This window comes from Mobula birostris, chromosome 2 (genome assembly GCF_030028105.1).
Source record: "Mobula birostris isolate sMobBir1 chromosome 2, sMobBir1.hap1, whole genome shotgun sequence".
Lineage (NCBI taxonomy): Eukaryota > Metazoa > Chordata > Chondrichthyes > Myliobatiformes > Myliobatidae > Mobula > Mobula birostris.
Genome location: NC_092371.1, coordinates 68,872,387 through 68,897,424, shown reverse-complemented (window position 1 = coordinate 68,897,424; position 25,038 = coordinate 68,872,387). Strand labels below are relative to the sequence as shown.

At 42.3% G+C, this 25,038-nt stretch overlaps 1 protein-coding gene across 3 annotated transcripts in view; it reads left to right on the top strand.

Annotated features, from left to right (window-relative positions):
• mtg2 (mitochondrial ribosome-associated GTPase 2) overlaps positions 1 to 25,038 on the top strand; it is a 60,258-nt gene that overhangs the window by 4,868 nt on the left and 30,352 nt on the right. For 2 of the 3 annotated variants that reach the window (XM_072277245.1, XM_072277236.1), the window contains exons 2-7: positions 9,974 to 10,189; positions 14,005 to 14,152; positions 18,532 to 18,647; positions 18,725 to 18,943; positions 20,008 to 20,146; positions 22,187 to 22,628. In XM_072277245.1, coding sequence (XP_072133346.1) covers positions 9,980 to 10,189; positions 14,005 to 14,152; positions 18,532 to 18,647; positions 18,725 to 18,943; positions 20,008 to 20,146; positions 22,187 to 22,584 — 1,230 coding nt within the window. In that variant the 5' untranslated portion in view covers positions 9,974 to 9,979 and the 3' untranslated portion in view covers positions 22,585 to 22,628. Of the gene's footprint in view, positions 1 to 9,973; positions 10,190 to 14,004; positions 14,153 to 18,531; positions 18,648 to 18,724; positions 18,944 to 20,007; positions 20,147 to 22,186; positions 22,629 to 25,038 lie in introns of those variants that run through there. The other variant, XM_072277254.1, reaches the window with a different exon arrangement.

Sequence of the window (25,038 nt, the reverse complement as noted above, 5' to 3'; positions counted from 1 at the left end):
AATATTTCGGGTGAGGGAGCTTTGATCAGATCCGAGAAAGAGAAATTAGTTAGTCAGGGTGGCAGCAAAAAGTAGGTGAAACCATGACAGATTAACCATGTGGCAGGTGAGATGAGGTGTGTAATTTGTCACTGATGTGGTTCTGTAAGACAGGGGCATGTTATATATTGGAACCATGTGAGTAGCAAAGGCTGCCTGACCTATAGAGGTTTATCAGCGGTTTACGGTTTTGTAATCAGAAACTGGAAGTGGTTGGCTGAGGTGGAAGAGAGTTACAATGTGAACAATGCCTTTGCCAGGATAGGGAGGGGAAAATGCATCTTCTGATGGTGGAATCTTGCTGGAGCTGGTGGAAATTGTGAAAGATCATCTGTTCAATGTAGAGAATGTGGAGTGGAGGGTGTGGACCATAGGAACTATGTGATCATTTTGTCTTGGAGGAGAAGAGATGAGAGGGAAGGTGCAGGAAATAGATAACAAGCAGTCAAGTGCTTTGTCCACTATGGCAGAGTGGAAGCCATGAATCAAGAAAAAGGAAGACACTTCAGAGGAATCTGAAACACAGAATGTCTCATAGTGGCAAATGTGACAGAGTTGGAGAAACTGTGCATCTACATCTACCCTATCATCCCGAATCACTACCTACAAAATACTAAGCAGAGAGAATGTTCCAGAAATTTGAAAAACAGTCTTTAGAAATGCGACTTCGTTTGTATTCTTGTTAGCTCTTCACCTGCTGGCCAGTTGCAGCTTATTCACATTCCTTGTCTTCACCCTTTCATTCTCTGGTTGCTAAAGCTCTCTCTTTCCAGGGGCACCAGCAAGGTATGAGCATTAGGCTCACAGAGCCTCTCATCGATGTACAGGAAAGGGTTGGGGTGGTCTTTATTTGAATGACTGCAAGGGCCTCTTCCTGGTGGCACCTCCTTCTGAACTGTCCGGTGGATCGCTGGCCCAACTGCTGAAAAGACCCAGCTCATTTGTATTCACTCCCTATTCAGGCTGGGGTGACTGCCTTCAGATGTGTGTGCAATCTTTGCCAGTCTGCCACACTATTGAAGTTGCTTTGACATAAATCCCTCCCCATCTATTTTCACAAATATCTTTTCTATTTTATGCTATTCAACTAATATCTACCTTCAGCAACCAACCTTCAGTACAGAGTACCATTACCATCACACGTTAACATGTTATTTCTGTTTCTGTCACGTTCTCAGTGTCTTCTGCCTGTATGTTTGCTGTGGGTCTGTTTCCAGAAAATCATAAGACATAGGAGCAGAATTAGGCCATTCAGCCCATCAATTCTGCCCTGTCATTCTACCATGGCTGATCCCGGATGCCACTCAACTCCATACACCTGCCTTCGAGCCAGATCCTTTGATGCGTGACCGATCAGGAAACGATCAAGTTCTACCTTAAATATACCTATGACTTGGCCTCCACCACAGTCTGTCCACAGATTCACCACTCTGACAGAAAATAAAATCCTCCTTACCTCTGTTCTAAAAGGTTGTCCCTCAGTGTTGAGGCTGTGCCCTCTAGCTCTGGATATCCCCACCAGAGGAAACATTCTCTCTACACCCACCCTATCTAGTCCTTTTAACACTCAGTAGGCTTCAAAGAGATCCCCCTGCATTCTTGTAAATTCCAGTAAGTACAGGCCCAAAGCTGCCAAATGCTGCTCATATGTTAACACGTTAATTCCCAGAATCATCCTCGTGAAGCTCCTCTGGACTCTTTCCAATGATGACACATCCTTTCTGAGATATGGGGCCCAAAACTGTTGACAATGCTCCAATTGCAGCCTGACTAGTGTCTTATAAAGGCTCAACATCATCTCCTTGTTTTTATATTCTATTCCCCTTGAAATAAGTGCTAACATTGCATTTGCCTTCTTTATCACAGACTCAACCTGTAAATTAACCTTCTGGGAGTCTTGCAAGAAGACTCCTATGTCCCTCTGCAGCTCTGAGGTTTAAACGCTCTCCCCATTTAGATAATAGTCTGCACTGTTCTTCCTTTTACCAAAATGCATTATCACACATTTCCCAAAACTCTGTTCTATTCTGTCTGTCACTTTTATGCCAATTCATCCAATTTGTCTTAAGTCCTGCTGCAACTGCATTGCTTCCTGAGAACTATCTACCCTTCTACCTATCTTCATATCATCCACAAACTTTGCCACAAAGCCATCAATTCCATTATCCAAATCATTGACAAAAAGTGTGAAAAGTAGTGATCCCAATACTGACCCCTGAAGAACACCACTAGTCACTGGCAGATAACCAGAAAAGGCCCCATTTATTCCACTCACTGCCTCTGCTTGTCAGCCATTCATCTATCAATGCCTGTATCTTTCCTGTAATGCTATAGGATTTTGTCTTGTTAAGCAGCCTCATGTGTGGCACCTTATCAAATGCCTTCTGAAAATCCAAGTAAATGACTTCCACTGCCTCTCCTTTGTCTACCTTGCTTGTTATTTCCTCAAAGAACTCAAACAGATTTGTCAGTCAAGAGTTCCCTGTGCAGAAACCATGCTGACTTTGACTTGTTTTATCATTAGACTCCAAGTACCCCAAAATCTCATCCTTAATTATAGTCTCCAACACTTTCCCAACCATTGTGTTAGACTTACTGGCCTATAATTTCCCTTCTTAAAGAATGGAGTGACATTTGCAATTTTCCAGTCCTCTGGGATCATGCCAGGATCTACTGATTCTTGAAAGATCATGACCAGTGCATCCGTTATCTTTCAGTAACCTCTCTCAGGACTCTGGAATGTAGTCCATCTGGTCAAGGAGACTTATCCACTTTAAGACCTTTCAGTATGCCTCACACTTTTTCCTTTGTAATAGCAATGGCACTCACTACTGTTCCCTGGCACTCACGGACCTCTGGCACACTCCTAGTGTCTTTCACAGTGAAGACATGCAAAATACCCATTACGTTCATGTGCCATTTCTTTGCCCCCCATTACTACCTCACCAGCATTATTTTCCAATGGTCCAATATCAACTCTCACCTCCCTTTTACTCTTTATATAACGGAAAAAACTTTTAGTATTCTGCTTTATATTATTGGCTAGTTTGCCCTCATTTTTTCCCTTCTAATAGCTTTTTGTTGGATTTTAAAAGCTTCCCAATCATCCAACTTCCCACTCAATTTTGCTACCTTATATGCCCTTTCCTTGGCTTGTATGCAGACCTTAACTTCCTTTGTCAGCCACTGTTGCCTAGCCCTGCCATTTGAGAACAACTTCTTCTGTGGGACATATCTATCCTGCGCCTTGTGAACTATTCCCCGAAACTTCAGCCATCTCTGCTCTGCCATCATCTCCACCCGTTTCCTCTTCCAATCCACCTGGGCAAGCTCCTCTCTCATGCCTCAGTAACTTCCTTTATTCCATTGAGATACTAATACATATGAGTTGTGCTTCCCCCTGTCAAATTGCGGTATGAATTCAATCATATTCCATCTACTGAAGGCCAAAGGACCTGTAATGTGTTTTAGGTCCTATGTTCTATGTTCAAACCGTGGTCAGCTCTAGTGTGGCTGACTGGAGTTCATCTTTTAGATTCTCTGTAATTGCATGGTTACTGGGTACGCTTGATTCCCCCGCTCTACCTGTGGGAGCAACAAGGTGAGTCATAGAGCTTTAACCCGAGTCCAGTGTTTCTACTGACTGCCTCGCCAAATCTGCGCACAGACACGTGTCAATTATTAAAAGTACCATCTGTGTCCCATCCATCTGGGAGCAAACCCTGCTCTTTCAGGCAGCACCATCACAATGACTTGGTCATCTGGCTGTAGGAGGACTATCTTCTTTCTCTCCGGTTCTCTTAATCAATAAGTGTTGCTGTTGTTTTACTCGGTTCTTCATCACTTGAAGTTGGTTACAAAGGTCTTTCACATACTGTGTCCTTCTATCCCTGTAAGCCCCAGGCTCACCGCAATCCATAATTACCCCATAAGGGAGTCACATTGCTCGCTCCATCAATAATTTATAGACGCTGAGATCTAGTGTATGGTTTGGAGTTGCTCGCAATCTCATCAGGATTCCTGGTAATACATCAACCTATGTCTTTCCCATCACAACTGAAGCTTTGGCAAAGGCATTCTTGATTGTTCGGTTCATCCTTTCTACCATTCCTGAACTCTGAGGGTGGTAGGGTACGTGAGACCGTTGTCAAATTCCGAACAGTTGGTACATTTCCTTCATCACTTTCCCTGTGAAATGTGCTCCTTGATCCGAGTCCACCTGAACTGGGGTTCCGCACCTCGGGAGGATTTCCTGATCTGGAATCCATGCAGCAGTGCTGGTGGAGCAGTCCCTTGTTGGGAAAGCCTCTATCCACCCGGTAAAGTGGTCCATAATTACTAGACAGTAGCTTCTCTCCCTGCTTTCTGGCAGGGGCTCCGTGAAGTCCAAGTGGATGTTTTCCCAGGGTCCCCTCGGCCATGGCTGGTTTGCCATCTGTAGCTTTATGTTGGGTACAAATGATACAACAGCAGCAGAATTCTCAACCTCCCCACCCATCCTGGCCACCACCAGTCCTTCTGGAGAGTAGTGATCATGCTCTGCCTTCCCTGATGCATCATCCCATGATATAACTTCAGTAGTATCTGGTGATGCCACTGCGATTCCTTTCTCCCTGTGGGTCCATCTCCCATCTGGTGCCTGCTGTGCTCACTTTCTGCTCCATTTCTCCTTCTGCCTCCACCTCCTCATTTAATTTTATTAAACTGGCTTCAGTCATTTCTTCCTGCGCAGTTGCAATTTCAATTGCCTCTTGTCGCTCTGCTGCCTCCTTCGCATTGACATCTGCTCACTCATTTCCTTTCTGCTCCTTGTTCTCCCCTTTTACTTTAGTTACTGCCACCTCTGCTGGCAGACTCACAGCTTTCAACAGTTCTTGTATCAGGTGCCCATGTCAAATACCTGCCCTTGTTGAAGTTACAAATCCTCATCATGCCCGTGCTATCAGATAATCATGCACCACCCCAGAGGCGTACCGGCTGTTTGTACACACTGTATATTTACTTGTCTGCCTTTACTGTAGTGCAGTGCTTCCACCATGGACACCAGATCAGCTACCTGAGCTGAGCAACCCCCTTGCAGTGCTCCTGAAGCTGATTCTTCACCTGTTTCCTTTACCATGATGCACCCAGTCTGTGGCTTCCTGTCTATGTACCTCCGAGACCCATCTATAAAAATTTCCTCTGCTTCCCCTTCTAGAGGTGTTGCCTTCACACCAATATCTTCTTCTTTCTCTTTCCACTTAGCACTCATATACCTCCCTCTCTATTCAGATGGTGCTTGCAGGATTCATTCCACTGTCCCTAACTATTACTGACTTGTCTTTGGGGATGAGGACTGCCTCTCAAGCTCCCCTTGTGCTGTCGGTGACTGCTCTCAGCCTCCATATTCAGCTCTACAATGGGATGAGGTGTGTGTAGTATGAGTTGTGCCACCATTACAACTGGTTCGCTTGCTCGCACTGCCCACACGGTGCAGTCTAAAGCTGCTACGCAGCGGGAATTCCTGCTGCAATGAGTGTTTCATTGAATAATATGCCTCTGGCCTTCTTGTGTCCCCATGGTCCCTGCACCCTCCCTCATTGCTGCAGTGTAGGTGAAAGGGGTGAGCTGCGTCTAGGGCGGATGCAGAGATCAGGGCTTTCTTGATATCTGTAAAAGCCTTTTGTTCATCTGGCCGCCATCTTACTTCCTCCAGATGGGGCTTTGCTTCCTTAACCAAGGCCTGTATCAGGGCCATGAGTGCTGAGATTGTGGCCGTAATTGAAAAGACCCATTACCTTCCTCACTCCTCTTGTGTTCAGAGGGCGGGGCATGAAGCTGATATCTGAATGACTGTCGTCTGACATGTCCTTCCTCCCCTGGGAAATGGTGTAGCCTAGGTACCTGAGCCTTGTGTGGATTGATTTCAAACCCTCATCTCACAGTATCTCGAAAACACTGGCTATCACCCCTAACTGACCTGTTTTTCTTCTGAAGCAGTTAGTAGATCATCCACACATTAGAACATAGAACATATTGTAAGATGGTTGACTGGTAGAGTGTTAAATTGAGCTTTTCCAAAGTCTATGCCATGACCTTATGAAAAATGGCTGGGCTAGTGTGGAATCCGTGGGGAGTCTGGTCCACATGTACTGCTGCCCATCTCAAATCGGTCATGGGACTCAGGTGCTAAAGGGAGCCCCCAAGATGCATTAGCGATATCCAGGACCAAAAAAACTTCATGTTCTGGAGACAGGCCATTCAGGATTGTTGCAGAGCTCGCCACAATGGGATGTATTCTCAGTGTAGTCTTATTAAGGGCAGTATAGTCTATTGTTAACTGATATGATCCGTCAGACTTCTTTACTGGCCACATGGACAAGTTAGTAGTTAATGGATTCTCTCTGAGTATCCCCTGGTGTATTATTTCTTTCACTATACACTGAACAGCTGTCAGTGCTGCTATGCTGACTATGTTGTGTTCTCTGTTGGTTGTATACGTTCACCGCCCCTGGCTTGTCCATATTACTTCTCCTGCTTTCTCTGGCGGACAGAGTGTAGGTGTTCAGAAAAACGATCTCCCAGTGGCCACACATTTTAATTCCACATCCCATTTCCATTCTGATATGTCTATCCATGGCCAAATCTACTGTACAGATGAAGCCACACTCAGGTTGGAGGAACAACATCTTATATTCCGTCTGGGTAGCCTCCAACCTGATGGCATGAACATTGACTTCTCAACCTTCCGCTAATGCCCCACCTCCCCCTCGTACCCCATCCGTTATTTATTTATATACACACATTCTTTCTCTCTCTCTCTCTCTCTCTCTCTCTCTCTCTCTCTCTCTCTCTCTCTCTCTCTCTCTCCCTCTCTCTCCTTTTTTTCCCTCTGACTATACCCCTTGCCCATCCTCTGGGTTTTTTCCCCCCTCCCCCTTTTCCTTCTCCCTGGGCCTCCTGTCCCATGATCCTCTCATATCCCTTTTGCCAATCAACTGTCCAGCTCCTGGCTCCATCCCTCCCCCTCCTGTCTTCTCCTATCATTTGGATCTCCCCCTCCTCCTCCCACTTTCAAATCTCTTACTAGCTCTTCCTTCAGTTAGTCCTGACGAAGGGCCTCGGCCCGAAACGTCGACTGTACCTCTTCCTAGAGATGCTGCCTGGCCTGCTGCGTTCACCAGCAACTTTGATGTGTGTTGCTTAAATTTCCAGCATCTGCAGAATTCCTCGTGTTTGCGTTTTTAAAGACTTTGACCCATAGCTTACTGAATAAATAGGTATACTCACTTTGCCCTGTTTTCTGTCCTTGCTTGTATGAAAGTAAGGACAGAAAACACCTTCCGCCACCTCCAGTTTAAATTCCATGGGGAATATTTTGGATGATCAAGGACCAAGAACCAAGATGGTTTACCTATTTATGCAAGTACTTCTCTGACAATAGATGTGTAACAGCCTAATGTAACATTGTATGGAAATACGAGATAACACTGATGCAGACATGTTTTATACATTTAACAAGGTGCTTTATTAATGCAACAGAGTTAGTCAGTTTTTCAATGTTCGTCGTCAGCCGGGTCATACTGTCTGTGAACTCCCTGTCAGTTGCCTCCATACGCTCCAGTATTTGGCTGAACGAAGATTATAGCTGGGGGTTTAACATTGAAGGATACACATTGTATCAAAAGGACAGGCAGAGAGGTGGGGTGACTGTTGGTTAAAAAAAAAAGAAATCAAATCATTAGAAACAAGTGGCATAGGATTGGAAGGTGTAGGAGTAAGGGTTTAGGGGGAACTTCACTCAGAAAGTGGTGGGAGCGTGGAACAAGTCTTAAGAATAAATTAGATAGGTACATGGATGGGAGAGGTCTGGAGGGTTATGGACTGGATGCAGGTCAATGGGACTAGTGGAATAATGTTTCGGCACAGACTAGAAGGGCCGGATGGCCTGTTTTCTGTGCTGTAGTGTTCTATGGTTCTGATTTCTTTTAAGTTTTTCTACTCTGTAACTGGACAAACATGCACCAAGTATACCGTTTCCTCTTCGCTTGTTTTCTGTGTGTCCTGCGCATGCCCGGTAGGAGGAGGTTCACCCAAATATCCGTCTAGTGTGGACAGAGATATTTTGAAAAACGCTTAGTGTGGATGCCTGTCGTTTTTACTCGAAACCGGCGTTTTCAAAATTATCCGGTGTAGTGTGGACGTAGCCTGAGATGTCACAGCAGCTGCATTCACTATAGCAGGACTTTACAATTCCTCTTGCACTTTCTTTGGTCTATTTCACTGGCCGACAAAACTCTCGCAGAGTAGGTCGGCTCCACTGCTATCTCTAAATCTAAAAATTCTTGGTGGGCTGAGCTCAGGCCTTCTTTCATCATTTTCAGGAACACTGGGTTGTCTTTTTCTGGATTATCCAACCCTGAGTACTCCTCGTACGCTCGATATTTACGTTCTGCATAATCCATTACTGTCTCATCAGTTCTTTAAATCACTGCCATTATTGTTCCCCAGTTACACTCACCTCCCCCTTCCTCCAGTCGCTACTCACTTCCTCTTTAAAAGAGCGCTATCTTTCTTCATTGCTGGGGTTCCCAGAAGTTGCCCGTGTACCATCCCACACCCCTGAGACATACTGTCCCACATTGTCCTCGGACACTTCACTTTTACCAACACGTATATATCTTTAGGGAGCATCTGGTGAATTTCAAACGTTTCCTCAAACTTGAGCCAGAATTCTGAATTCCCACATGCAACTTTAAGTGAGGGCAACTCTGACAAAATGCTCTGTTTCTCTCTGAGGGTGAAGGGCTTATGAATGGTTATAATCAGAGGCACAGGCTGGCCAGGATCATCAGGGTTCTCAACCTGACATTGCCTGACATCAATAGGTGACATCCTGACAGATATGTGTAGGTAAAACCTCCTGAAATATCTCCACACTAACTCCCACACCATGCAAAATATAAATGATGGATACCGGTTAATCAGCAGATAGTTAAAACTGCAAAGTATGTACTCTGCAATCTGCCACTTTTGAGCGCCCGAATTCATGATGCCTGCTGTATTTCTTTGAATCACATCCACCTCGCAAAACGTGTATGCTAAAATTCAGCCCCCCGAATGAGTATGCACACCCCCACTGGAGTCCCGAACCTTTAGTAACAACCCTTCGCAACTGGTGGCTCCATCCCACCAAATTAACACACAAGTTTTGTCTCTTACATAAGCACACATGCATGCGCACAGACAACTGTTATATCTTCCTGTTCAGTTCTCTGTGTTCATGTTACCTCATGTTCCCGTGTACCACCAACCTGAACAGGTCCAAGTGTGAGTGCTAGTTTAAAAATACTCACCGCTAAGATCGCTGGTCACACAATGTGTCGCATGAAGGTATCCAACTCCTGACATCAAGTTATGTTGCGTGACTAAGGTCACCTGAGAAAAGTACTGGTAGTTATGAAGTAGCTTCTTTATTTGACAAGGAAAGATGCAGTAGACCCTATTGAGGCCCTTTCAGTCAAAATATCTGGCTGGCCCAACGTGGAACTCGATATTTTATGTGCTAAACATCAAAAGACAGTTCCATATTTACAATGTATGGACACAAACTTCACAATTCCCTATTCGCGCCCACACCACAGACACCTAAATGAATTTTAATCAGCATTGTCTGATCTGTGATTCAAGGCTTTTAGGAATCTATTGTTCAGAGCTGCATTTTAAATGATATCTACAGGTTGTATTTAGATTTGAAGATTGGTGGCTGAAGTCATTTGCTAAATGTAAATGTGCTAAACCCAAAATTATCTCTAACAGTGCACCCTACTATCTACATATATGTTCTCTGCCAAACTTTGTTTAACAATGTACCAGTGAAATATTTTGTGTTGTTTTCATTCAGAAATGCAGTGGAATCGCAAATTACTATTAATTAATGTTTTCTTTCTGTTAGCCTACCATGTCTATCAGACGAATCTTGTCCCTGCGAAAGTGGATTCCACTGCAGAGCTCTGCAACAGGTGATTGCTTGTGCCAGCGTTTGGGATGTAACTTCTTGGTAAACCCTGATGCCGGCAATATACTGTTACGGAATTTCACTGTAAGCTGCCTGAAATCTGCCAAAGCTAAAGGAGTTCGGAAGAAGAAGCATCTTTCTGAAAAGAAACTGGTAATTTTAATGTTTCTTCACACATCAAATTTTCAAATGTCTTACAAAGTATGACTGAAGCTTTTAGTTTGATGAGAAAGGAACTATCTTTGGTCACAGAGTCAAAGTAAGTTTATTATTTGAAAGTGTGTACATGTCACCACACACTACCTTAATATTCATTTTCTTACAGGCATTTACAGGAAAATAAAGAAATATAATAGAATTTGTGAAAAACCATACATAAATATTGACAAACAACCAATGTGGAAAAGAAAACAATTGTGCAAATAATTGTTTAAAATAAATAAATAAATAATACTGAGAGTGAGTTGTAGAGACCTTGAAAGTGAGTCTATAAGTTGTGGAATCGGTTCAATATTGAGGTGAGTGAAGTTATCCACATTGGTTCAGGAGCGTGATGGTTGTAGGGAACTGTTCCTTAATCTGGGTGTGTGGGGCTGAAGGTCCAACACCAGGATTTGGGATCAGTGATTAGGTCACAATGATTTGGGACTATCTGCGAATAAGAAGTGCTTATCATTTATTACATTATGTTTGTTCATAGTTAATCAGGCCTTCACACTTGAAAGCGGTAACTATCACTGTGCGAAACGCCACTATATCCTCTAATTTCCCAGACTTAGAGTCATAGTCATAGAAAAGTGCAGCACAGAAACAGGCTGTTTGCTCACCTAGTCTGTGCCGAACCATTTAAACTGCCTACTCCCATCGACCTAAACCCGGACCATGGCCACCACACCCCGAACATCCAAACTTCTCTTAAACTTTGAAATCGAGCTCGCAAGCACCACTTGCGCTGGCAGCTCGTTCCACACTCTCATGACACTCTGACTGAAGAAGTTTCCCCTTAAACTCTTCACCTCTCATCCTTAACTCATGATCTCTAGTTGTAGTCCTGCCCGACCTCAGTGCTGCTTGCACTCACCCCTCATAATTTAGTATACCTCTATCAAATCTCTCAATTTTCTACATTCAGGAATACAGTCCTAATCTATGCAATCTTTCCTTGTAACTTGGGTCCTCCTGATCCAGCAACATCCCTGTAAATTTTCTCTGTATGAGGAAGGCAGATAACATTATGACCTCTTAACCAGTTAGCCCACAGACAAGCAATATTCGCATCAGGAAGTGAGAGTACCAATTTAATTGAGAAATTAGTGTTAATTAATATCTAGAAAGGGAAATAAAAATAAGGAAAGAAATTTGACAAACGAGTTTAAATCTCTCAATAATATTTGGACATGACAGAATGGGGCTCCACATATTGGAGTTATTTTTGCTACCAGAAAAGCTCTGTAGTAATTATGAATCAAAATCAGGTTTATCATCACTGATCTGTGTTGTGATATTTGTTGTTTTGTGGGAGTTTTGTGTAATACAAAAGGATCCTTGTCTGTTTGGCTGCCAGTGACTAGTGGTGTTCTGCAAGGGTCAGTGTTGGGACCACTTCTTTTTATGCTGTATATAAATGATTTGGATGATGAAATAGAAGGCTTTTTTGCCAAGTTTGCAAATGATACGAAGATTGGTGGAGGGGCAGGTAGTGCTGAGGAAACGGGTAGGATGCAGAACGACTTAGACAGATTAGGAGAATGGGCAAGAATGTGGCAAATGAAATATAATGTTGAAAAATGCAGTCATGCACTTTGGTGGTAGAAATAAATGTGCAGACTATGTTCTAAATAGGGAGAAAATCTGAAAATCTGAGATGCAAAGGGACTTGAGAGTCCTTGCGCAGAACACCCTAAAGGATAACTTACAGGTTGAGTCAGTGGTGAGGAAGGCAAATGCAATGTTAGCACTCGTTTCAAAAGGTCTAGAATGTAACAGCAGAAATGTGATGCTGAGGCTTTATAAGGCACTGGTGAGGCCTCACCTTGAGTATTGGGTACAGTTTGGAGCTCCTCATCTTCAAAGAGGTGTGCTGGCATTGGAGAGGGCCCAGAGGAGGTTCACAAGGATGATTCCAGAAATGAAAGGGTTATCATATGAGGAAAATTTGTTTGATGGCTCTGCGTCTATACTCGCTGGAATTTAGAAGGATGAGAGGGGGTCTCATTGAAACCTTCTGAATGTTGAAAGGACTAGACAGAGTAGATGTGGAAGGTATGCTTCCCATAGTGGGAGACTCTAGGACAAGAGGGCACAGCCTCAGGATAGAGTGGCGTCCATTCAAGACAGAGATGTGGAGAAATTTCTTTAGCCAGAGGGTGGTGAATTTGTGGAATTTGTTGCCATGTGCAGCTGTGGAAATGAGGTCGTTGGGTGTATTTAAGGCAGAGATTGATAGGTTCTTGATTGGACACGGCATCAAAGGTTACGGGGAGAAGGCCGGGAAATGGGGTTGAGGAGGAGAGGGGAAAAAAGGATCAGCCATGATTAAAAGGCAGTGCAGACTCAATGGGCTAAATGACCTAATTCTGCTCCTATATCTTATGGTCTTGCATAAAAAGTTATGTTATAATAAGAAAAGTTTTAAAAAAGTATTACAAAAAGAGGGCAAAATAGTGAGGTTCACAGACCATTCAGAAATCAGAAGATGGCGATGTGACGCAGCGCATGCAGCTCTCCGGTGAAATGATATCGTATTTGTAAGTAGGACGCCATGCACAATTCTGATTTGATGGAGACAGACATGAGAAGCAGAGGAACATCTGGAGAAATTTCTGAAATGCCCGGTTCGCTGCTGCTGCTACTGTGTGATCGAGATTCTTCTGAGGGAAGGCCCCAAGATCCCCGGCTTTGCCTGCTGCTGGCAACCGAGGCTGAGATCGAAGCGTTCGGCAGAGATGGTGCTCAGTACTCGGTGTCGGAGGGCTGATCGGATCTCGAAGTTTTTGGATGACTCAGGGTCGGACTGTGGTCGGGCATGGCAGGGAGAGTTTTCCTCCTTCTCCCGACTGCGTGAGATGTGGGACATTCGAGAGACTTTGAACTCTTTTACTCTGCCATGGCCTGTTCTTCATCAAGTTATGGTATTGTTACAGTGTTGTAACTATATGTTATAATTATGTGGTTTTTGTTAGTTTTTCAGTCTTGGTCTGTCCTGTGTTTCTGTGATATCACACCCGAGGAATATTGTATCATTTCTTAATGCATGCATTACTAAATGACAATAGAAGAGGACTGCGTGCCCTCATAATCTAATCTAAAATCTGATGGCGGAGGGAAGAAGTTTCTGAAAGACTGAGAGTGTATCTTTAGGCTCCTGTACCACCTCCTTGATGATAGTTATGAGAAGAAGGCCTGTCCCGGATGGTGTCGCTCCTTAATGATTAATGCCGAAAATGATGTATGATTTATCATGTTTTTAAAATATCATTTCTACTTTTTCCTGTTGTGTTTCAACTGAAACCTTGTATCCTTCTAATTATTAGGTTGTGCAATCTCTCCACAAAATACAAAAGTAGCAAAGCTTCAAGGAAAAGCAGAGTAACTGATACCATCTTCTGAATTTCTGCATTTAATTGCAAATGTTCAAAAGTTGGCAGAAATGATTGAATTTATTTCTTAGTTCTGATGAACACAGGTTGCCCTAGCCTCGTTGTTTTTCTAGCCAGCGAATCTACGGTATTGTTAAACTATCATAACCACACAAAACCACAATATCAACACAGATCTGGGTGTCTAAAATCCAATAACTGTAATTAGACACAAGAGGAAAATAATTGAAGCATAACATTGCTGTTTGTTCACTTGTTTGTTCAGAAAAATAATCTGTTTTTTTTTAATGAGCCTTCTGCTTTTAAAGAGGGAAAGTTTTGAGGAAGAAGGTTTGTAAAATTATAGCCCACCATCTTTCTGTGATTTAGACCCGGTACTTTGTGGATCAGCGAAGGATCACTGTGGTAGGAGGGAAAGGTGGTGATGGAGTATGCACGTTCCACAGTGAACCTCGCAAAGAGTTTGGAGGTCCTGATGGAGGCAATGGAGGGAATGGAGGACACGTTATTTTGAAAGGTAAAGCCTTTTTCCAATTTTCTATACTTTTCTCACTTGACACAGCTTATGAGTGTTGAGTGCTCTCTAGTGGCCACTATTCATTCATAAGCCCTGATCGTGAGTATCAACAAGCTATTTGATAATGGAAAGTATCATAACCAACTGGGATCCTACAAACCACACAGCTTCCTGGAGGGATCAGTGGACAGCAATGAAAAGTATAATATTAATTTGCTCCTCCTTAACTCTGGATCCAATTATGCTATGACTTAACTTTATAACTCTACACATTCCAAGACTGAATGTGGTTGTATGGCTATTTTTGACTGGGTAAATCTTCAAATGTTGTAAACACCTGGAAATAGCTTTTTTTATTTAAGGAACTTGTTCATATTTTTAATTATTGTGAGCACTTCTGGCTTTGGAAAAGGTACAGAAGAGGTTTACCAGGAATCTGCCTGGATTAGAGGGAGATTGGTCAAACTTTGTTTATTTTCTGTGGAGCATTGGAAGCAGAGAGGAAACCGGTTAGATACGTATAAAATTATGAGTATGAAATTATGTATATAAAATAATCATTATAAAATTATAAAGTTGACAGTCTGAATGTTTTTCCCAGGATAGAAGTGTCAAATACTAGAAGATATGAATTTAAATGGAAAGGGGGAAAGTTCAAAGGAGATGTAGAAATTTTACACAGAGACTGGTAAGTGGCTAGAATGGGCTGCTGCTGGTAGTGGTGGAAACAAATATGATAGAGGCATCTAAGAGGGTTTTAGACACATGAATATACAGGGAATGGAGGGAATGGATCATGTGTAGTCCGTAGAGATTTAGCTTAATTTGGCTTCATGTTCAATACAGACATTTTGGGCTGAAGGGCCTTTTGCTGGACTGAACAATGTTCTATGTAGTACAACATGACTACTCTTTAAACTAACTTATTGTTGTTGGGGTTATTTCATCATGGTGAAAAAAAGATTCAAATCAAAAGCCTTTGTGAATATTTGCTGCTTATCTGTTTTAAAAGAAAGGCATTGAATAACAGGTTTTTGAACAAATTAACATTTAATCCAAATTGCATTCATATTTCAACCTCTTTATAGTACACATTTTAATATTAAAATGTAAATGTGTAGCGTAGTATTAATAAAATAAAGAGTTTGAAGTATAGTGCCATTACAATCTCTCAAGTGATGAATTCTGTGTTTTTCAGAGTAATCCCTCTGTGATATAAGAAAACTGGGACCTAATTTATAAGATTCCATAATCAAATAGGATTAATGAATCAACAATCTGATCTAGTGGGGTCAAGTACATTTACATCACGACCTAAAGCAGCCTTCTGTTGTAGCAGCCTGTGATTGAGACCAAATCCGATAATAGAGCTAAGCCTGAAAATGGAGATGTAGGCACAGATATTAGCATAAGTCTTAAGAGCTTGAGATGTGACGACCTGTTTTAGTCGATGTTGGTTGAGGAATAGAAACTGGCAGGATACTAGGAGATCATTTTTGCTCCCAGTTTTGTGCTGGGAGCAGAGGGAAGGTTGTGTGATGAATTAATTACTGCTGCAAAATTTGTGGTATTCTAAACTAGGTAATTAGTCAAAAATCTGAATATTTTCAAGTATTTTCTTTAGACTTTCTGGTTCAAAAGATGCATTATATAGAAAACAGATCCTGAAGATTTATTGATAGATTTCATATTTAACAGCCACGAAAAGTCCAGAAAGTCCAACAAATCCAACACAGTAGCATAGTGATCAGCATAATACTATTCCAACGCGAATGACCTGGGTTCAATTCTGCTGCTGTCTGTAAGGAGTTTACATATTCTTCCCAGGACCATGTGGGTTTCCTCTAGGTTCTCCAGTTTCCTCCCACAGTCCAAAGACATGCAGGTTCGTAGGTTAATTGTTCACGTGGGTGTAATTAGGTGGCTTGGGATCATTGGGCCAGAAGGGTCCGTTACAATGCTGTATCTCCCAGTAAATAAAAATGTGTAAAATGTAAAAATAGTTGCTATAGCAATTTAGCTTCCCAATGTGTTTTTATTAGTATGGGTTTGGCCATGGATAGAAAGGTTTTATGAGGTGTGCATCCCACTGCAGGGGAACGTGAAATAACTGCAGCTGTAAACTAAAACAAAGGCTGAAGTATTCTTCTGAATTTATAAAGAATTAAATTTGAACCTGCTTCCCCACAATTTATTATCCCCTTCCAGTGCCTATTTTGTGTTTTGCAGTGTAACCCCTGTGTGACGTAAGAAGATCGGGAGATTATTTGTAAGATTCCAAAAATAGATAGGAGTTCCTATGTATCAGAATCAGGTTTAATATCTCTGGTATTTGTCATTAAATTAGTTGTCTTATATATGACAAATATAAGAAATATATTTTAAGATTTTAATTAAGTAATGCTAAAAGAGCCCAAATGGGGAGGTAGTGTTCATGGAAGGGTGGAGGTACTTCCCTACCGAAGGAGGTACAATCCTCCTCCCCTCCACTAGCCTGCCAGTCACCCTCGGGCAAGGTGTAGCACCTGCTTAGCCCCCCTCAGTGAGGGTCACGTGAAGCCATAGGAGCAGCTGGTGGACTTCGTAAGTCTTGGTTATGTGTCCACTGATGCCAGTCAAACAATCTCTGAAGAGTATTGCTAATGGCTGGGGTCACCTGTCTTGTAAAAACTCTGCCCAGAAGAAGGCAATGGCAATCCACTTCTGTGGAAAAAATTGCCAAGAATAATCATAGTCGAGAGCATTATCACCCACGTCATATGAAATAGCACATAATGATGATAAAGTGTGTTCATGGCTTGGTTCATTGCCTGTTCAGAAATCTGATGGCAGAAGGGAAGATGTTGTTCCTAAAATGTTGGGTATGTGTCTTCAGGCTCCTATACCTCCTGCCTGATGATAGTAATAAGAAGAGAGCATGTTCTGGGTTACAGGAGTCCTTAATGATGGATGCCACCTTTTTGAGGCATCCTTGTTTGAAGGTGCCCTCAATGATGGGGAGTCTAGTGCAGCGGTCCCCAACCACCGGGCCGCAAAGCATGCGCTACTGGGCCGCAAGGAAATGATATGATTTGGCGATAGGAGTCAGCTGCACCTTCATTCCTTGTCATGTCCACTGTTGAGCCATTACGTATGCGAGGTCATTACCCGCGCGTCATCCATGTCAGCGCGGGAAGAAGATCAACTTCTCGAGCTTGCAAATGACGGCGGGCTGAAAAGTATGTTTGACATAACATCTCTGCCGGCATTCTGGATCTCAAAGTCAAGGCTAAATATCCTGAGATAGCCACGAAAGCACTGAAAACGTTGCTTCCATTTCCAACATATCTCTGCAATGAAAGCAACGAAAACCAAATTGCGTAATAGACTGGACATAAGGAACCCCCTTCGAGTATCGTTGTCTCCCATCACCCCTCAATAGGACCGTGTTGTTGCAGGGAAACAAGCCCAGGGCTCCCACTGATTCAGCGATATTGGTGTGTTGCAATGATTTTATATGTTCATAAGGGCAAAATATGTGCTGTGTGTTTAATATCCAAACGTTACTTAAAATGTTATGATGCTATTGACTGACTTATATAACCATATAACAATCACAGCACGGAAACAGGCCATCTCTGCCCTCCTAGTCCGTGCCGAACACTACTCTCACCTAGTCCCACCGACCTGCACTCAGCCCATAACCCTCCATTCCTTTCCTGTCCATATTTCTATCCAATTTTTCTTTAAATGATAATATTGAACCTGCCTCTACCACTTCTACTGGAAGTTTGTTCAACAGTTACATCAAGCTTCCCTGTCCTCTCCTGATAACTGACTTATCGCTGTATACATGTGAAGAAAATATGTGCTGTGTGTTTAATATTAAATTCATTAGATAAATCCTTTTAGAAACGAAATTGAGTGTATTAGCCACTTATCACCAATATTCCTGTTGCGATTAACACCCCCCCACCTGTACAGAAGCGCCAAAAACGATTTGTAGAAAAAATCGGCACGTACACGCATACGCAAATCACGCATGCACACTGGTGCCCGCGCAAGGCTTCATGGTCATTGTAGTCTCTTGGGGTAAACAACGTATTTGACTGCTACTCTTGTCCGTTGGCAACCCTACCCACCCCGCCGGGTCGGCCAGTCTGCAAGAATATTGTCAATATAAAACCGGTCCGCAGTGCAAAAAAGGTTGGGGACCCCTGGTCTAGTGCCCATGATGGAGCTGGCTGAGTTTGCAACCCTTTGCAGCTATTTATCCTGTGCTCTCCACAGTATATCTGCAGAAATTTGCTGGAGTCTTGGTGGCATACCAAAGTTTCTCACCAAACTTTTTAGTTTGGTGTATACTTTTATTAACTTCAACAAATTTTCTGACTTTCCAGTTGCTCGACAAGTAAAATCACTGCTCAGCATAAAATCTTTTTATCGTGGCATTGATGGAGAACATGGAGCAAATAAAAATTGTTATGGAAAGAACGCAGCCAATACTTACCTACTGGTGCGTAATTACAAACTTTCAAATCATTGCATTTTCATGGTCTCTTCAGGTTAACTAAAAATTATCTACTGCCTTAGGTGCCGGTTGGTACTGTGGTCAAGGAAGATGGGGATATAGTAGCCGATCTCTCATCACATGGAGAAGAATATGTGGCATCATATGGTGGGCTGGGTGGCAAAGGAAACCGTTTCTTTCTAACCAATGAGAATCGTGCACCATTGTTTGCAACGCCAGGAGAACCTGGGCAGCAGCGGATCTTGCAGCTGGAGCTCAGGACCATGGCTCATGGTGGGATGGTAGGTATAGATGGAAGTAATAAACACAAGAGATTCTGCAGATTCTGGAAATCTAGAGCTGGAGTAACTCAGCAAGTCGGACAGCATCTGTGGAGAGGAGTCGAATATCAAATGTCAAATCAGGTCCTGATGAAGGGCCTTGGCCCGAAACATTGGTTGTTTATTCCTCTTCACAGGTAGAAGTTATTTTTCTTTGCAACTTCATGGGATGCAGTGCGAACCCACACTGAAACCACCTTGGTTAACTTTGAAGCAGTGTCTTGTGTGACAGGTGTGCCTGGTGCTTCAGTAAAATCAGTCATTACTTTTTCGAGGCAGCTAGCAGTTTAAGGTCAGAATTTATAGGGGAAAATTGTTATCCTACAGGACAGAAGGAATCTGTAAAAGAGAAACAAAGGTACTATACACACACCACACCACACCCTATTTTCTGCCCTTTCCATTCCAGTCCTGATAAAGGTTCTTGGCTGGAAACATCTCAGGAAATTTATGATCAGCAAAGATGCCAAACTGCACACACTTACATTAGGATGTGTGAATTTTAAAAGTTCTTGTCAAGAAATGTTGCAAGAGAGATAAAATTTGATCTGCAAGCGGTAATTTTGTTGATTATATACTTCTTTAAAGTTTGCTTAGCTTTATGATGGAGACTCCAATTGAAAGACTGATCCTTAGCTTATTTTGCTGAGGAGAGGCAATATGAATATCTGTTCTACCAGAGAATACATTGAAAATTTCCCTAAGTGCTGCAACTTCCACACAATACATTGTGTTCTTCTGTTGATTACTGAAACAAATGCTGCCATTCCCCTGTAGATAAATGTAATTCGTACTGATCCTGAAACTGGTCAAAGAAGAAAGTGTAAGTTTTATCAAGAATGTTGTGTTTTCATCAAATTGTTGCACCAGATATTTTTATAAGTTAATTTTCCAGATATCTATTGATGCCTGTGAATGGGCTTTCTTATGCTTTATTTAAGAAAAACAGATAAAATGGATGTTCATACAGATGTAAAGTACCCTGTATGATTTGAGAAGACTAAATCCTTTCTTTTCATGTCAAGGTTGGATTTCCCAATGCTGGGAAATCATCTCTCCTGCGAGCAATCTCAAATGCCCAGCCGGCAGTCGCTGATTATCCATTTACAACATTAAATCCTCACATCGGTGTAGTACAGTATCAAGACTTTGAGCAGGTCGCAGGTAAATAGCAATTTAACAGCAATGTATCTTAAATCAATATCTTACAATGGTTTAGCGTTTGGTGATCTTGACAGTTTATCAATTTTGATCATTTCAAATCTGGTTGAAGAGTGAATTAATTCAAGGTTTGGATTTTGGAGCACATTTACTATTAATAAAAACCTGTTTTCCTGTTTAAAGTCCTTGGTGAGGTACACTATTATGGAAAATTTCAGCAGGTCAAGCATTATCTTTGGAAAGAAAATCCTTTGTTAGAACTGGGAAGAGAAGAAACAAGTTAGCTTTGTATTTTCCCTAGTTCAGAGGAACAATCTTTGCCCAAACTTTACTTTGTTTTTCTTTCTGCAAATGCTACCTGACCTGCTCAGTGTTTCCAGCGTTTTGTTTATTGGCATCTGTTTTTGATTTTGATGTAAGGTTTTATGGATAGTCTTTGCTTCCTAACAACTTACCCAAATGGCCACAATTAATTTATAACTTCTCACAAGTAGGTTGCAATAATTTGAATCTGTGGCTTGAAATCCCATGTCAGCCTTTGCTTGCAAATTGAGACCTACAAGGGCTCCTTTCTGTTAAGGAGCTCCACATCACATCATTTCTATTCACCACTGCGCCTCCTTTGCCTTCTCCCCTCCATTGCTGAAAGTCAACCCAGAGCAGTCTGGTCTGAACTTGACTTTGATGTCGGGCAGGAAGGTCAGGAGGCTTGGAACTGGCTCTTGGGCTAGAGGGGCACGTTCTGCATGGGCTCCTGAAAAGTCATGCTTTTTATTGGTTTAGTCCTTTAGCATATCAGTTCTTTTCCATAGCATTGAATTTATCCCAGGCAAAGATCTAATGATGTCTGCAACCATCCCTCCTTGAACTCCTCAACATTCCCTTAACTGCACCACAAGTCAACTGATCCATCTTCCAGCTTTATTACATTATCATACGGAGATATGCTGGTATAGGGATAAGTGAGACGGTATCCCATGACTGTGCACTCACTCCTGCTTGCAGGAGTGTTCACAACCACAGAAATTGACAAAGGATCTTCCACTGAGATTGGGTGGCACTACAACTAGAGCTCATGAGTTAAGGGGAAAAGGTGAAATGTTTAAGGTGAACATGAGATGAAAACCACTTCGCTCAGAGTCATAAGAATGTGGAGAGAGCTGCCCACGCAAGTGGTGCATGCGAGCTCGATTTCAATGTTTAAGAGAAGTTTGGATAGGTGCATTGATGGGAGGGTTACGGAGGGCTGTGTTCCGGGAGCAGGTTGATGGAACCAAGCAGTATAAATGGTCCGGCACAGACTAGATGGGCCAAAGGACCTATTTCTGTGCTGTACTTTTCTGTGACTATGAGAAAATTAGGAGAGATGAGGTTACCAACTACTTGGTTAAGATGTCAGCAAGTGATTCGGGGAGAGATTGGAGTTGAGGACAATGATGCCATAAAGGATATAGGGAATAGAAGAGTTCATCATCTTGAATCTTCACATTTAAAACAAAAGATTTCCTTTTATTGCTGTTTGAGGTTTAGACATTGGCTATAAGTTTTGATTACACCAGTTCCTGGGTTTTTAAAATGTAGTGCTTCTAATTCTTTATTTACTGATGTACTTAAGGCAGACTGGCACAACTAGTAGAACCACAGCCTCACAGCACCATACCCAAGTTCAAACCTGATCTCGGGCGCTGTTTCTGTGGAGTTTGCCTGTTCTCCCTGTAACCATGTAGGTTCTCTTCAATGCTCCAGTTTTCACCCACCCCACGTCCCAAAGACGTTCAGATCGATTGATGACTGTAAGTTGACCCCAGTGTGTAGGTAGATTCTGGGGGTAGTTGATGAGGAGAGAATAAATAAAAGGAAATTTAACATTTGTTTAGTGTGAATGGGATGTTGATTCTCAATATGGATTCAGTGGGCTAAGGGGCCTGTTTTCATGCTCTATCTCTGTGTAACGCTACAGTAACTGAAGCTGAATTGTGTTTGATTTTCAAAATAAAAGCAGCTTGGTGTTGGATGGCATTTAAAGAGATCCTCCTCCTGTAGTTGCAGATATTCCTGGAATCATCAGAGGTGCCCACAGAAACAAAGGGCTGGGAGTTTCCTTTTTGAGACACATTGAACGCTGCCTCTTCCTTCTGTTTGTGCTCGATCTGTCAGCATCGGAGCCCTGGCAGAAGCTGGAACATTTGAAGTATGAACTGGAGCAGTATGAGAAAGGGTTGTCAGAGAGACCATTTTGTGTCATTGCGAACAAGATAGACCTTCCAGAGTCCAGAGCCAATCTGGTCTTGCTTCGAGAAAAAGTAAAGCATTGTAGAATAATCCCCGTCTCTGCACTTACTGGTGAAAACATTGAAGAGCTTTTAATGCATCTCAGGGAACTATATGATGGATATCTGGAAAATACCAAGACTACTGACTGCATACCAATCAAATGGTAAAATTACTATTATGGACATAAATTATTAAATTCATTAAAAAAGAACGTGTGTTCCTTTGTTCTGAATCTGAAGATCTGGTGAAGTCTTTAGACCGTTTGAATAATGTTCCCCTTTGGCAATGGACTATCTCCAGGATTTTGTAAAAGGTGGAAATTTCATTTAAATTTTACAAAGAAAATTACAAATATATGAATAATTTGAGATATAGAATTTGACAATTGAATTATGATTGGAAGAATTTAAGTGTTTTTGAAACCTCTCCACTATTTGGATGGGATTGTGGGGAAGAGGGATGGCTGTTCATCTCCTGTGGTTTGTCAATGATTAGCTTACAACTACACTCAGCAGCCACTTCATTAGGTACAGGAGTAGAACCCGGTATGGTGTTCTGCAGTAGACCATCCACTTCAGGGTTCAGAAATGCTCTTCTGCACCCAACTGTTATTTAAATTTTATGACTTCATTATTTGAGTTACTGTTGCTTTCCTGTTAGCTTGAAACAGTCTGACCATACTCTTAACCTCTCAGTAAAAAGGCGTTTTTGCCCATAGAACTACCACTCACTGGATTTTTTTGTTATTGTTTTTGCACCATTCCCTGTAAACTCTAGAGACTGTTGTGTGTGAAAATCCCAAGATACCAGCAGTTCCTGAGATACTCAAACCACTCTGTCTGGCACCAACAATCATTCCACAGTCAAAGTCACTTAGATCACATTTCTACCCTATTCTGATGTTTATTCTGAACAACAAGTGAACCTCTTGACCATGTCTGCATGCTTTTATGCATTGAGCTGCTGCCACATGATTGGCTGTTTAGATATCTGTATTAATGAGCAGGTGTACCTAATAAAGTGGCCACTGAGTGTATGTTATTGTTGAATCATATGATTACCAAGATAATTAAAGATAGGGGTTGACCATGGTGCTTCCTTAGAACAGTTCCAAGTAACTGGTAGATTGTATGGTCTGATTTTACACTGATTCAACCTGCCTCTCAGAATTGTCATATGTATTGAATGGCTTTGAGATGCACTTACTATTACTTGGCCAAATACGGCAGCAATTTTTTTCCACAACAACTCCTAATTAACAGTGGGTTTATTATTTGGGAATTGCAGAGATTATAGTGGTATATTTTATTCACAAGAGATTCTGCAGATGCTGGAATCTAGCTGTAACACACACACAAAATGCTGGGGGATCTCAGCATCAATGGAGATGAATAAACACTTCATCAGAACTGGAAAGGAAGGGGGAAGAAGCTAGGATTTGAGGGGGTAGGTGGGGAAGGAGCACAAGGTGGCAGGTGATAGCCAGGTGAAGTGGAAGATAGGTGGATGGGCGGTGGGGGGAAGGCCGTGGGAATGAAGTGAGCAGCTGGAAGGTGATGGATGAAAGGGTCCAATCGTTTCCAGTCCTGATAAAGGGTCTCAGTCTGAAACACTCTTTATTCCTCTCCATAGATGCTGCCTGACCTGCTGAGTTCCTCCATATTTTATATAAAATACACTTAGTATATTTTATTCTCCTGGTAAGCTGTGGGAACTGAATCTTTCCAGTACAGTAATCTGCCTAGTCCCATCGACCTGCACCTGGACCATAGCCCTCTGATCCACTCGAGTCCATGTATCTATCCAAATTTCTCGTAAATGTTGAAATTGAATCCACTTCCACCACTTGTGCTGGCAGCTTGTTCCATACACTCACCACCATCTGAGTGAACAAGTTCCCCCTCGTGTTCCTGTTAAACATTTCACCTTTCAACCTTAACCCATGACCTCTAGTTGTAGGCTCAGCCAACCTCAGTGGAAAAAGCCTACTTGCATTTATTCTGTCTATGATGATGTTGGCATCCATCTGTCTCGAAGGACAATGGATAGTAGCACTGGAGTGACCTCTCCAGGGCACAAGCCTGGGTGGAAGGTGTAGAGATTCTGGGATGTCCAGTTGTCAAGATCTCCTCTTGGCCTCATCGGTGTAATCCAAAGGAAAGCGAAGCAATACGTTTGCCAGAAATATGTGCAATGATGTCCAGCTGCCTCCGGTTTTTCCCCATAGCCTTCGTCTCTCCCGAGGCTGCCCACAAGATAGTGGGGCTACTCTATATATATCTGTCATAATTCTGTATGCTGTTATCACATCTCCCCTGAATCTTCTATGTTCTAGGGAATCAAGTAATAACCTTTCAACCTTTCCCTATAACTCAGGTCCTCAACAACCCAGCAACAACCTTGTAAATTTTCTCTGCACTCTTTCAATCTTATTTGTATCTTTCTTGTAGGTAAATGACCAAAACTACACACAGTATTCCAAGTTAGGCCTCACCAACTTCTTACACAATTTCAACATAACATCCTAACTCCTGTACTCCTCAATACATTGATTTATTAAGGCCAATGCGCCAAAAGCCTCCTTTACGACCCTGTGACACCACTTTCAAGGAATTATGGAC